Source organism: Vidua macroura, chromosome 6 (genome assembly GCF_024509145.1).
Source record: "Vidua macroura isolate BioBank_ID:100142 chromosome 6, ASM2450914v1, whole genome shotgun sequence".
NCBI lineage: Eukaryota > Metazoa > Chordata > Aves > Passeriformes > Viduidae > Vidua > Vidua macroura.
The window spans coordinates 15,342,803-15,357,479 of record NC_071576.1 but is presented as its reverse complement, the minus strand read 5'-3'; the positions used below and the strand labels follow the sequence as shown (position 1 = coordinate 15,357,479).

The window sequence follows — 14,677 nt, the reverse complement described above, 5'->3', positions numbered from 1 at the left end:
CCTCTGGTGCTTGACCTGTGCAGCAGCACACATCTGTACCTGGTGTGCCAGTCATGTAGTGTCCAATGCTGCAGTCACCAGCAACACACAGAGGAAATTTAGAAGTTGCTTGAAGCACCTTTGAACTATCACTCCATATGTATCGTCCCAAAAGTTCAACCCATCAGAGTATTAGAGTTGATGGATGCAACTTGGTGGAAGTTCCCTCATGGCCCAGAGAGGTCAAATCCATTCACTGGGATTGATTTCAGCATTTCTTATGACCATTTCATATGGAAGAACCTGAGTATTTCCAGGGTAGATGCAGGGATGGAGGTAGTAGCATACTTGCTTGGTTCTGGTAGTTATTGTATACAAAGAAGCACCAATCCTCTAGGCTGTATTTTATTACAAATTGCCTTAGTGCCTAAAGTTGGTGATACACTGAAGTTTTAGCTTTTATGAGGGAAAACAAACTACCCCAGAAGACACAGTTTATATATAGATTGAATAAAAACACAGTTGAGTTATGATACCTCGAGGTCACTACCTCTCTTCCTGCTACAGAAAAGCAGACATAAGAGAGTTTGACTGGGTCTGGCCCTTTGAAACCATAAATGAGATTTCAACTTAAGCACAATAGGATTTTTCTTTTTCTTTTTACTCCAAATTTGATTCTTATGAAAGTGAGGGATTAATACAACAGAGCCAGACTCAACGCAAATAAATCCCTGCCTGCACTCCCCACTAAAGCATTTAACCCTTGTTACACCCTACAGCCAGAGACTGCCGTTACTTCACTCTTCAGCACCTCTTCAGTGGAGGTAGGAGACAGAGTTGTCAGAGGTGCTGCAGTGACAGAAGTCCCAGTTCCAGGAGATGTGAAGGAAGGAGGGCCCAGGAGAAGGAGTGCAGAGGAGAGACAGTGGGATGAGGGTATGAGAAAGGACAGGGCAGAGCATGGTTATGGAGCCCGAAGCTGGGAACACACTGGAGGAACTCTTGGCTTTACCATCACCCAGATGAATCCCCTTACTCTTTCTCTAGTCACTTCTACCTCCCAGCAAAAAACAGAGTGAAGGATTTCTCACATTAGCTAAAGCCAATTTAGCTCAATGATACGTAATAATACTGTGTTGAAGCCAGAGATGCTTTTCTTGTGAAGCATCTGATCTTATATCCCAGCATTTATTGATAGATATCTTTTACAGTGGATCAAGAAACCTGAACTACTGGGGAATGCTGCCAGGCCCTTCAGGGCATTCTTTTAGCAGAACTGTTTTAGCAAGGACTCATTGATGAAAATAAATCCTCTAGTTACCCTGTAAAATTATAATTAATAAGATTTTCTTTCATAGCTGTCCATTTCACATCTGAGCAGTTTTCAGCTTAGCATTTGTCAGCAGAGTGAATGTCAAAAATAAGAAGATCTAAGAGGAATTTTCACTCTTCTCTGAGCCTAATGCCTGTTCAAGCAGCTGACTTGTAGGATGATATTCATACTGTTGACAAATAATGGGTGTCTTCATCAAGTATCGGTATTATTTTGCACTGGAACGAAGCATGAGATTGGATGTGAATTCCCCAAAACTTTGCAAGGCAGCTCTAAATTTGTCTCTTTAATTGCTGTTCCTCCCATCTACCAGCATCACAGCAGATTTGAAAAGCAATTCCTCGTGAGGTACAAGTTGCTCTGGAGAGTTACTGCTCTCATACAAATATTTTGCAGCCTTGACACAAATCATTCACAATTTGGCAGCGGGTTGACAAATGAGCAGCAATGGTAGACTAGCAACTATAAGTGTGAGACTTTGCACTGTGCTACCAATTCAACTGGATGCCAATCTCAGTCCTCCAAAGATAATTTTCCCAAGTGCAGTTGGTAGAGTGAAACCTTTCCAGTTCCCCCAAAATAATAAACATTCATTTTAGCTAAACTAGAAAAGCAAAAATACTTAATGTAAATTTAATAAGAACTAAAATAGACACTTTCTTTTCTTGCTGGAATTCTCCCTTTTTGATGCTCTTTCAAATCCTGCATAAATTTTTCAACAACCACAAAACATATCCAATGCTCCACCATTGTGATTTCCCCACCGAGGCTCAACAAAAATCTTGCAATCACACTGCATGTACATAACATTTTTCATGAAAAGTGTTTTCATTTATTTTCCTTTTTTCCTCACTCCACAATATTATCACTCAGGAAACATGAAGTTGAAAGAAACAGTCATGTATTCCAAGCCGAGATTCAGATGTCACTGCAGTGTCTCATGAGAGCTATGGATGGGAATCCTGCATTCTCTACTGCAGGCTGGGTCACCTGCATATACTAATAGCTCCCAACCAAGACCCTCACAGAATGAAACAGTGACACCATGAACACTCAGCTGTGGGGTTTTGTCAGAGCCATACTAAAAACAGTAGAGGAGAAATGAACCTTTATCCATTTGGCCTACACTTCCCACAAATTACTTACTCTTCTAAATCAACCCTTTGGACTTGCATTTGGAACCTTAAAATGGAAATGTTAAAGTTTTGACCTTTTCCACCAGAAATATAAAATTTTATTTAATTGAAGAAATTATTTTTGCTCATACTCATTACTTTTCTGTGTAACTAAAACCAATACTTCCTAAATACTCAAGGCCTAGGCAAGTGCAGCTATTGCAAAGACAGTGAGCTGAAATGGCTACTACACATTGTTGTACATGGGCTTCACAAAGGCTTTTACATTAAGAGAGAAAGGTTTTGAATTTCGTCTGTAGGTTATAATGCTGAAGCAAGAATAAATTAGAAGTATGGTCTCCAAATGAAAAACTACACATATTACTCTAGACTTTGAGTTACAAGGGTTTGCATTAATTTGAAATGCTAAAATTAGTAATGGACCTGGGCCAAGAATCTCACATTCCACATGTAAATTTTGAACGTTACCAGAAGTAGTGTTCAAATACAAGTAGTATACAAGTAGAATACAAGTGTTTCCTACCTCTACACTTGGCCAAGCTAAAGCTCTCCACATTCACCAGCAACCTGCAGCAATTTGACTTTGGGCAAGTTCTTACTAATCTGAACAATGTAGTTCTGTCTTGTTTTTAGTTTTTCTCTTATGTCCATGACTGCATTGAACTACACCCTTTACACATGCAGGATATGGTACATGAAGTGACTTTCCAATGAAAACACACATTGGCTAGAGGATGCATTTTGCTTTTTGGATGCCTTTAAACTAAACATGATATCATGAGACAAGTCTTGGGTCAGCCTCTGTGGGGCTGCATTGCCCTAAGCACTGTAAAAGCTTCTGGAGTCTTACCTTTTTATGGCTTTGTAGCAAATGATGACAACTACAAAGAGGAACACTAGTGTGGTGCAGCATACTGCAATGATAATAACCAGGCCTGGCCACCAGGTCTCTTCAGTGGGACAAAAGGTAGACTTGGGAGCTGTAAAAAGAGAGTGGAAAAATACATTAATTCTCCCAAATCAACAGGGTATTATCAGATATGCTTCAGTCACTCACGCAATAGCACTACACCAGGATCACAGATACGTGCAAAGATGTTATTTCACATTTTGGACCCATTTCTTTCTTTTCCCCAAGCAATCAATTTCTCTTATTGGTACTACATATTTCTTGTCACAGTCTCCAGATCAAGTTGTCTGTGTCAGTGTTATTACAACCTGGTGCTCAGCGCGAAGGAGAAAGGCTCAGCTCTGCTACCCATGGAGAACATATTCTTCCTCTGCATTCACCATCTCCAGCTGCATCAGATTTAATTTTAGAGAGGGATATTATGCTGATAAGAGCACGTTTTCAAACCCCATTAGGGGAGGTTAGTTGGGAGCCAAAGCAGTGCCTACCAATCTGTATTGTAGCTAATATTACTGTAACCTTGGAGTGAGGAAGGGGTATTTGTTTTAAAAGAATATGAGTTCTATTACATTTACTAATTGCTTTCAGAGTATTATAGTTGACAATCTTATTTTCCTTTACACTACCTTTGAATTCTAAGCCAAGTAGTCAAGATATGTTAACATTAAGAAAAGTTAACTTGTGGAAATATAAGCTATTATTATTATATTTTTCTTATTACATTTATATTTTTCTTATTACTTTTAGAACTGTCTATTTAAGTACCAGTCAAAACAAGAAATATTTTGTATCTGGTGACATTTAGTTAAAATATTTTCCTTCAGGGCTATGTTCCTTTTCCCATGCTTTGAGGGGACACATTTCCTGAAGGATGGTGAGTAACAGCCAGTGCCATGAGCAGTATCAGTGTGTTGCAGAGGGAGGACAGAGCCTTAACACTGCCTCTGCAACCACATAAATTCCATGAGAACTTTGGTCACCTTAAGTGACATTTAATAATTAATCAGTTGATGGGACCGTCTTTATCTATATTCTCAGCTAAGTAGGTGGGAGAATGAAATATAGCAAAAGGCTCTTTTATGAGTCTCATTGTTTAATTTGGTATTCTGGATGTCCAGTTATACACATCACAAGAGCTGCACAAGTTAAAATATGCCATCAGTCCAGTATCATTTATTGTGATCTGACATCTCCTCTGTCTCCTGTGTTTGATTAGGAAAAGATATACATACCCATATATTATCACTCAATAGATTAAATTATGAATTACACAATTCCTGAGAAAACTTCTTTTTCCCAATTGCAAGATGTATAGAGGAGTTGGCAACATTCACCCCAAGGAATCTACAGAAGTACCTTAGGAAAAGACTAGGTAAAGAACTATAAGAAGCAACTAAACTAATAAACCCAACAGCTTGACAACTAGTTCCCAGCTTCCTCTTTGACTTGGTTCACTTCTGGAGTGCCCCAGCAACTGAATTTCTACTTTATTATTATGTCAGTTGCAGAAGTCTGTTTTCAGTGAGGGAACTATTATGTTTTGATAAAGCTAATGATTTTAATATTCTCTGAAAGTTTTCAGTGTTGTTAGATTCCAGAACAGAATGCATGTCAAAGATGACAAAATGTTTGCATGAAGGAGCAGGCAGTGTCAAGGTTAACTCTACCTCTCTACCTTCCTGGTGCTGTCCTGAAAAACACAAAAGGGAGCTGTGAAGTAAAAGGAAAAACATCGGTCAGCAGGTGCCATGTAAAATTCGATGAGCCCACAGAAGGTGGGAGAAATGGGGCTATCCTTCTCTAGACCTTGTTCTTCTTCAAAGGCAGGATCAACCAAACTAGTCAGAAAGCAAACTGGTGGTGAGACTGGGCTGCTCCTCAGCACAATAAATGAGACTGACAAGTGGCAGAGGCAGGATATAAAGCCAGGCTTGTCACATGTCTGTACACCATGTAGTCCTTGATCGTTTATCACAGTATTTTTCCACAGAGAATAAACAGATATATGTGTGTTTGTATAGTAAACATTACTCCTAGATGCAGTCATAAATAACAGAAAAACAAGAATTGCTAATGTGGAAGTGATGCCTAATCCACCTGGCTCAGTTCCTTTCCCCACTGGTCTAGACTGGGCACTCAAAAAGAAGCACAAGGAATCCCGCTGGAAGCTACCAAGCTGTTTCTTAGTGGCTCATGGCTTCATACAAATATAAAAATTACTTTATATTTCTCTTCCTTATTAATGCAGTGCTAATCTTGTTTTCCTTTGAAATGTCCACTCCTTTTTCAATAAGCTCATAGTTACATGTGCGTTTCTGGCCTTCTCAGCATGTGTTCATATAGCCCTCATACCCTTGCATTTCTATGTCCTTAATGCATTTCTCCTCACAGTTATCCTCTGAGAAAGAACTGCATTTAATCCCCTTATGATGATGGGAAGGCTGAGCCTGGCCTGCATGGATGACTCCTCTGTGTGCAGCTAGAAATGTCAGCTGAGAGGGGAACTTCCCAAAGAGCCAGCAGCAAGATGCCTGGGAAGAACCACATCTTCAGAGAGGAGCCTCCTCGTGAGTCCCACACTGAGCTCTTGATGCTAGGGAGGTTCTGCTGTCCCAGCTCCCTTGGGCTGGGGCTCACACCTTTCCCTGGGGCTGGGGAGGCTCTCCATCTTGTGCTTGACTCCCAGATCCCAGCTCTTCACCCACACCTGGGGTTGCACCCGAGAAGGGCTGAGCCCACAGGTGTCAATGAGCTCTCAGTGATGAGAAATTACCCTGGGTGAGGGCACTTTGCAGGGAGTAGCAGTGCATTTCACAGGCAGTCCCTGAAAGAGCACACACCTGGGTCCCAAGTGCTCCTCAGGGAGATACTGACATTACCACAAAACACACCAAGCAGAAGATGTCCCACACTACCTACAACAATGTCAGTGTCCAGTTGTTTCATCGTCTTCACCTTTGCTGAAGTGCAGGAAAGCAATTCTCCTGGTTGCTTCCTTGTTTGTACCGCCTCTTTCAAACACATTATAAAACCCCAAAAGCTGTATATTTCAGAACCAAATTGTGCCCTTTACCTTGAGTAAAGAAACAAGCCACAGACTGCTGTCTCTCACAGAGGTGTATCTGGGGAGTGAACGACACCCCTGGGTGCCAGAAGTCCCTTTGTCATCCCCACTGGGCTACTGAGAGCTGAGGGCTGGCCAGCCTGGCCACAGAGGCTGCTCTGCAATGCTGGGGTTATGAAACTATAAAGCTACACACAGAGTAAGTGTGGCACCCATAAATTGAGTTAAAAGCCAGAGAACAGGTATGTCTCAAAATCTAACTCTAAATGGAAAGTCACTGCTGGAAGAATGTGGTTTTTAACAGTGACCTCCCTCTTCACCCCCCCAAAATAGGGTGATGAATCCTGATACAGTTTGCAAATGACTCAGGAATGCATTCAACTAGAAATGGAGACAAACATATTTAGATTAGAAATAGGGTAATTATAATAATTAAGGATAATTAGTCATTACCATAGTCTATCATTTCTGGTTGAGTATTTAAACAAAAAACTTAGTTTAAGGTAGCTGTTTTCTTTTTACTTTAAGAGGTCTAAATTCAGCTAAAGAGATTGGACTCAGTATAAGACTTGAATAAGTAAAGAAAATGCTCTGGCTCTGGAAAGTCCACATGAGTACAATGCCTTTTATCTCTTGGCCTTAAAATTTATGAAGTACAAATGTTGGTTAGGTTTACTTTTAGAGGGCTATCACCTTCTCCTATTCCCAACGGCACCAGGCCTACATAAATACAATGAGCAAATCAACCCATTTCAGCCCTGTGGTGGGTAGATGGATCCAACTTATTCAAAACAAATTAATGAAAAAGTGCTTTCAGATCAAACTGTTCAGCATCACAAAAATCTTACACCTGCTTTTTTTTTTACTAAATTTGTTTTGAAGACTCAGCATAAAGACACAGCTCTGATTCTAATGTTAGAAGGTATCTGTACACAGCTGGCTCTAGCCAGAAATGTGCATACCAGAAAAGATTAGCTCAGCTATTGAGGGTTTCCCTCAATGTCTAGGCACAAAAATAAAGGTTCTATCACTGGAAAGAATGTTTCCATAAAATTCCCAAGAAGTTCTCTGATATTTTTTGATCAGATCTCAGTGGTCATGCTCAAAATTGCTCTGAGCTTCCAACAAAAGACTGTGATGAAGCTGTTTAAATCTTCTGGGTTAAACATTAAATAGTTTTGTGTATGTTGTAAAAGCGATACATGTACTGCCTGAGACAGAATCTAGAAACAGGACTTGGAATCCTTGGATACACCATCAGGTTATCTTTAGTCGTCATGGCTGTAGTTTATAAAGCTCATAATTTCAAAATCTAGTGCTCCCATAATTTATTTTGATTAGTGTTATTACTTTCCATTACTGTATGGGTTTTAGGCTAATTGCTCTTTGCATGGGCATGCTGGGACATTAACAAGCAACACAAGCAAGTCTGTCAGGAGACAGAAAGTGCTCTCTGAGGGGGGCCATGCTGAGCTGGTGCCCCTGAGCAGCTCTTGGCAGTGATGCTGAGGCAGGGAGCCTGCACCAGGACACCCCTTCCCACTGCCAATCCCACAGCAGCCAGCTCTGCAAAGCAAAGAAAAAACAAAACAGAATAAAGCAAAACAAAGCAAAAAAACCCAGAACAAAACAAAACCAAACACAGGGCTGAGGCGGAAAATAGCTAAGGGAGGCAGTGACCCGTGCTCCCACATGTAATCCCAGGGGAGTGTCTCCAGTGGAGTCTGTCACTTCGCTCACAGACTGAGAGCCAAGCAGCTGGTGAGTGTCCACTGAGGTGATGGGGAAGGGACAGTGACCCCCATCACCTCTCTACAACAGCAACTTCCTGCCTAAAAAAAGGAAGAGCACTTTCAAGATAAATCAAAACTGATTATTGTTTTTCTTTTGCTTTTATTCCTATTCTTGCAGAAAGGTCAAGAGTGCTGTCATAATCATCCTTATGAGACATTGGCCTGTTTTTAATATTGTATACTCACAACAGGCTAAACCCTGCCATCTCTATGCCTGCAGCATTTCTCTTGCTATTGTAAGGCTGCCTGAATCAGCCATGCACTTTTAATTAGCATGCTAGGAAGCAGGATAGGATTTTATTTTGAAGGCAGGCTCGTATTCCAAGGGCCTCAAGTGTTTTATCAGTCTTGGTTAGAAATTAAAAGGAAGATGCAGGCAGTGTGTGTTCAGCAATCTCTATGTATGTCACATATTCTAGAGACCTGTTAATCTGCTGGCTAAAACAGGGTTTGGGTCCTAGTCTCATCTTCACTCTTATTTATTATTTTGATATTCACATAAATTGTATGTTGATGTCCCATTTGCAAGACAGAGAAGACACTAGTTCCTGCAGCCACTATCACACTGGGATGTAGAGACAAGCCCAGAAAACATGGAGAAGTTTAAATGTGATTTCAAATGTCAAGGTATATGAAAAAAACTCCCAGGACACTCCAGTGTCCAATCCGAACTCCCAGTTAAATGTGGAGAAGGATTTTGAATGTGTCACAGTTTGGGTCTCTTCCCATAAAGGTATCTTATCCAAGCTCCCGTGGAATAGAGGAGTTCAATGAATCCCCTGATTGATATGAAATAATTTGGGTTCTGTGAGGAAAAACCCTGCAGAGGAAGTTACACAAACACCAAGGCTCGGATATTTACTCTAGGCATTGCACTGTGTAACACACAAGAAACAAGGAGAGCCTCCATCACATGCTCATATCTTTTTTGAGAAAGCTGATTTCAGTCATGAGCCTGAGGCCTCTTGTCTACTTTTGCATGAGGCCCTTCACTCCCCCCAGCAGTGTAGATTCACCCTAAAGTGAGTGCTGATTACTTTAATGCTGATTAATTTCATTGTATGATAGGATGAAGCCTTAGGCAGCTAATAAAAAAGGCCCAGGGGCTCAAGTGATGTAAACTAGCAGAAGTCCACCCAGCTGTGAGACTGGTGCCAGCTGAGGACCTTGTCCCAGCATCTGCATGATGATGCTCAGAAGAAAAATGTAGCTGAAGGTCAAGATCAGTGTCTCCAGAGCCCTGGAGGCTGTGGGCTCTCTGGGAACAAGATTGGTTACCTAACCCAGGGCCTTGGGGAGAGATCTGTGAGTCAGTGTCAGCTGAAGCATCCCCTCTGTTTGCTGTATTTCATCACGTAGGGACTGCTACAGATGTGTTTGGATAATGCATGCAGTAGGAACGTGCTGCGTGCACCCAGGGCTGCTCACAGTCAGAGGCAGCCAGCAAGGGAAAAACAAATCCTTTAAAAGAGCCTGCTAGTGGAGTTTGTACTGCTGCTAGACTTGATACAAATATAGATCTTCAGCTGTTATTCTAAAAGGCATTGTGAGAACAGGCAAAGTGTGTATTCCCTTCCACACTCTTGGATTTAAATGGAAAATTTCCTGGGAGGATGGGAGAGAGGAGGCAGACCAAGAAATGGGTGATCTTGGTGTCTGTTCCTGGCAGAAAGCCATGACTGTAGATATGACCTGCATCCTCAGGGCACCCCAATGCACAGGCCCTGGAGCTGTGCTTGGCCAGAGGGAACCCTGAGCTCACCTTCACGTGGCAGCCACAGCTGCCTGCAGAGAAGGCAAACCTCGGGCTGGTGATCAGGGACAGACAGGCTTGCCAAAGGAAGGACTGGCATTTTCCAGATTGATGGAGAAGTGGCTTGTATAGCCCTGTCAGGTTTCCTTATGCTGTGTTGTTTTTTTTTTTTTTTTTTTTTTTTTTTTTTTTTTTTTTTTTATGCCCTTACAGGTTTCTGCCCTTCCTGTTGCCTGTAAGCTTAGGGCCATTTCCAGAGTGCCATGAGCCAGTTGGGGTAAACAACCAGGCAATAGCGGTGTGCTCGGCAGAAAGCCCGTCCTGATTTATGGCCTCCCTGGAGCAGCTAGGTTAAATAACACTGGTAGAAATCAGCTATTCCTGTAGCAGATGATACTTCTGTTTACCACACTTCGTTGCAGACAAGTTTATATCATGCAGCTGCTCTGTGCATATGTTCCTACTACACTTCTAAGGGGGATACTGCAATCACTACGCAGCGGGAACTTCTGCTATAATAAAAACATGTGTGGGAATGATGCTGGAGAAATTCCCTCCCCCGCAGCTCTTACACTGGAGACACTGTTATTCTACACTCTCAGTTGCCTTCCCTTAGGTTTCTCTTCCTTTCTAAAAACACTTCTCTTCTGAAACAAGAAACACACTCAGTTTTGTGCTTAGTTTTGGAGACTGGAGTGTTCAGGAGGTGAAGGAAAGGGGTAGTTCCACAGGAATTTTCTATAGGTCACAGGCACTACAGGAGTGCATGGCTCATTGCAAGAAACAGAACTGGAACTGCAGGTAAAAAAACCTGAGCATGGATATTCAGAAAGGAAGAGAGGAGCTGGGTGGAGGAGGTTAAGTGTGATGCTCAAGATCTAAGCTTCAGGAGTTTATTGAACCTGCACACATTTAGGTTTGGGTTTAGCAGTAGATTTCACTAAAGCTCTATGGTACTGTGCTTTCTTGGTAGGTGTCATGCAGCTGCTTATCCTTGGCAGAGTTGGGATTCTTATAGAAAATAGAACATGTTCTTATAGGATATATTGTTAGGACCTAAATAAAATAATAATAGGTAAAAATATTGGTTGGCCAGACATAAGTAAAGCACATTGTAGGGAAGTGGCTTGTGCAAACTCACTGCACCTCAATGAGAAAGCCAGAAAAACAAAATGTCTTTTGACTCCTGGCCAGTCCTCCCCTCTGGATTGTATTTCCTCTTCTTTGGGAGGAAACACAAACAACTGATTTGGCTAAAACTACATTACAGGGGTGGAAACAGAAAACTCGCTTTCTGACTTCCCAGGCAGGCGCCAGATCTTTGCCCCAAGCCAGCACAGTGACACCATGCCCAGCAGCTCAGTGGAGCCATGCCCTGTGGTCAGAAACAAGGCAGGATCCCACAGGATGCCCTGGAGTGGCTGACACTAAACTTGTGGGATAACCTGTCTTGGTTTTGTACAATTGCAGAGGGAAACTAGAGAACAGTGCAGAGCTCCACATACATATGGAAATATGGCAATGCATAGAGCAGGGCAGTCAAGAGATTGTCAAGCAAAGCAGGAAAGGAAAGTCAGTGCTCCAAATGATTAACAGGCTGAGGGCCAGAGCTGCCTGCCTTAATCCTATTTGGTTGGTGAAGCTGATGGGACCCACCAGAACTGAGGTACCCCTCAAATAGGGGCAAAACATGCTTTCAGCTGCTGAGGTCTTTTGGAAGAGAACAGGGTTAGAGAGCACAGAGGGAGAATCTGTTCTCTAAAGCATGATCTGGAGAAGCAGTAGCATTTATAGACCTTGTGGTAAAAAGGCTTTTAAGGAGATTACATCATAGCTAGCTTCTGTGTTAATACTCAGCTCTGGCACTTATCTTTACAATGCATGCTCACATCAGCCACTGCCCTCTGATCTGACTTTGTCCGGTGTTTTTCTAACCAGCAGTCTCCCCATGAGATGCTGCTTTTCACTCCCCATCTGATTCTCTCTCAACATAAAGGACTGAATTGTTTTTACCCCGATTGAATCACACCCTGTCGCTCTCTGTCCCGAGCAAATGAGAACTGAAGCCTGTGCCTCGCAAGGCAACCTCCTTGCAGCAACACAAGCACTTGGGAGAGCCTCACAGGCATTGTCACTGCTCTCCACAGCCTGGGTCACTGCCAGGTTGGGCAGCACCAAGAAAGTCCTCATGACACCCCCAGGTAGTCCTAAGTGCTGCCTCTCCATGGGAGCCATCGCTCAGGCGAGCTCTGCCAGACTTGGTGGCCTGTTCTCTGAAATGCAGGAGATGTCGATCAGATTAGCGGGGATCTGGTGCCTCTAAGAAACAGGTCACAAGTGCCAAAGCATTTGGTTTTAAATTAGTACCCTGGCATTTCTTTCGGAAGGTAACTTGGTTTCCAGAGGTTCTTAGCACTCTGAGAACCAGGCTGCTTTAAATTGGGTATAGATATACAACCTTAAGTGCAATCTTCTGCCTTTCACGACACAGGCTTTAACCTCTCTGTACTTAGGCAGCACGTCACTGCAGAAGACAGAAATTCCCCTCTGGAGGCGGGTTCCAGGCTCAGTTCTTCTCCTTACTCACTGGGTGATTTTGGGACAATTTCCTCTCCAGCCTTATTTCTCTTTCTCCAGGATGGGAACAGTAGCTCCAGCTTTCTAGATGGTTGCAAGGTGTAGAGATAAAATGTGCAACATAAGGCTGCATGTAAGCACTGTTGCTATTTCTTTCCCAATTCTTTAATAGAATAGACAGGCCCAGTTAGAAGTACTTCATCTATATTTCTGCAAGAACTAGCTGTAATTACCTGACCTTCCTTCCAGTTCAAGGAAACACAGCAGCAAGGCCACGGTCTGTGACACAACAGCAGAGCACAACACTGACCTGGAGACAGTAATTCTCAGTTCTTTTGAACAGAGGCACCACTGAGAGACACTGAGATGAGCCAGTACCATCCACTTCATTGCACAAACATGCAGTCTTTAGTGGCAACTGATGTGCACAGGCATTTTATGAGCACTTGCAAATCTTCAGTGGGGAAAAATCAGTGCTGAACACAATCTGCTTGTCCTGCCAAACTGTGTGACCTTACAGTGATGAAAATGAAAAAGCATCCAGAAAAAAAAGAGGCCTGAAAACACTGGACTTTCATGCTAAGTCTGCCATTTCAGCACACTTGAGCTTATTTGCATTAACAAACACACACACACATGCACACAGGTATCTGGGGTTGTTTAGCCTAGAGAAAAGGAGGCTCAGGGGAGACCTCACTACTCTCTAAAACTGCCTGAGAGGAGCTATAGCCAGCTGAGGGTCAGTCTCTTCTCTCAGGCAACCAGCAACAGGACAAGAGGACAGTCTTAAGCTGAACAAGGGGAGGTTTATGTTGCACATTAGGAAGAAGTACTTTAAAAAAAGTGTGATTGGGCATCAGAATGGCCTGCCCAGAAAGGTGGTGGAGTCACCATCCCTGGAGGTGTTTAAGGAATGACTGGATGTGGCTCTTCGTGCCACGGCCTGTTTGACAAGGTGGTGTTTGGTCATAGGTTGGACTTGATGATCTCAGAGGTCATTTCCAATCTAAATTATTCTGTGACTCTGTGAATAACTTCAACACGGGCAGAAGAAGTTTGCTTCTGGGAATCAGATATGTGGGGACTTGTTCAAGCTGCCAGGGAAGAGGACTATCTTTGCTTGCAGGCTAATGGCACTGTGCCCTGAGCTATTTAACATCAAACAAAAGTATGAACCAGTGAAAGAAATAAAGGGTTGCTTCCAAACTAGAACTCACTAGGTACAGGACATGCATTTTCCCACCTCAATCCCATAGCCAATATCACTGCCCAGGTCCACTGCAGTAAAATAGGTATAAAAAGAAATGAGTCTTCTGGACAGTTTCTCCCCAGTCAACCTGTCTTGCTTTCAGGCTGTTTCAGAGGCTGTTTTTGGGCAGAAGATGGGCTCATCATCAGTACCAGGAATTTCTGGGAGAAATAAGCTTCTTTGTGGTGCAGTGCAACTGCAGACGGCAGCTTATGGAGAAACAACTGCTGAAGAGCAAAGACACTAAGTAGAAAACTTGCCTCATCCTCCCTTGTGACCTGATGGCCACGACTCACCTCAGATCAACAGTGAGGAAGTGATTAGTAAACAGTAAACAGATAGTAAACAGTAAACATTAGTAAAGATCTGTCCAGTCCAAAATAAGGTGGGACACTTGCTGAGAACTAAGTGGCTTGGAGACCTTATTCAGCATCTATCTGCATTTTAAGGTGATAAAAGCCCTTAAAAAACTAGCCCTTGTTTCCACTGTGCCTCAGGTACCCTTGGTTGAAGTCCATGCCCCAAAAGGTGCCATGAAGGCAGGTTCTGGTGAGCCTGTTAAGGGTTCTGTGGTAGTGGCAGCTGTATGGACACTGCAAGCTCATATAGTGAGCCTTCCCAGGTTGTTAGTTCCCTTATCTGGTGATATACTCTCCTTTACCAGGGTTTTGCTGAAGCTGTATCATCACTGGCAGAGAAGTAATAAGACAAGCCGTAGTGCTGGTTTTTACTGTGGGTTCATGTCCAGCCCCTCAGGCTGCCTCCTTTCATTCATTACTGCATGGTGATGGTGTGGCTGCAGGTGCTGCATCTCAGCCCTGGCACAGTCCCCACTGTGTGATGGTACAGCCTCCTATTCCTTGGGACAGGACACAGCTGATCA

The 14,677-nt window shown here is 42.9% G+C and overlaps 1 protein-coding gene across 1 annotated transcript in view; it reads right to left on the bottom strand.

Annotated features, from left to right (window-relative positions):
* The window catches only part of PRIMA1 (proline rich membrane anchor 1), a 49,863-nt gene that overhangs the window by 18,380 nt on the left and 16,806 nt on the right, over window positions 1-14,677 (bottom strand). The window contains exon 3 of the mRNA XM_053981518.1: window positions 3,299-3,428. Coding sequence (XP_053837493.1) covers window positions 3,299-3,428 — 130 coding nt within the window. The remainder of the gene's footprint in view (window positions 1-3,298; window positions 3,429-14,677) is intronic.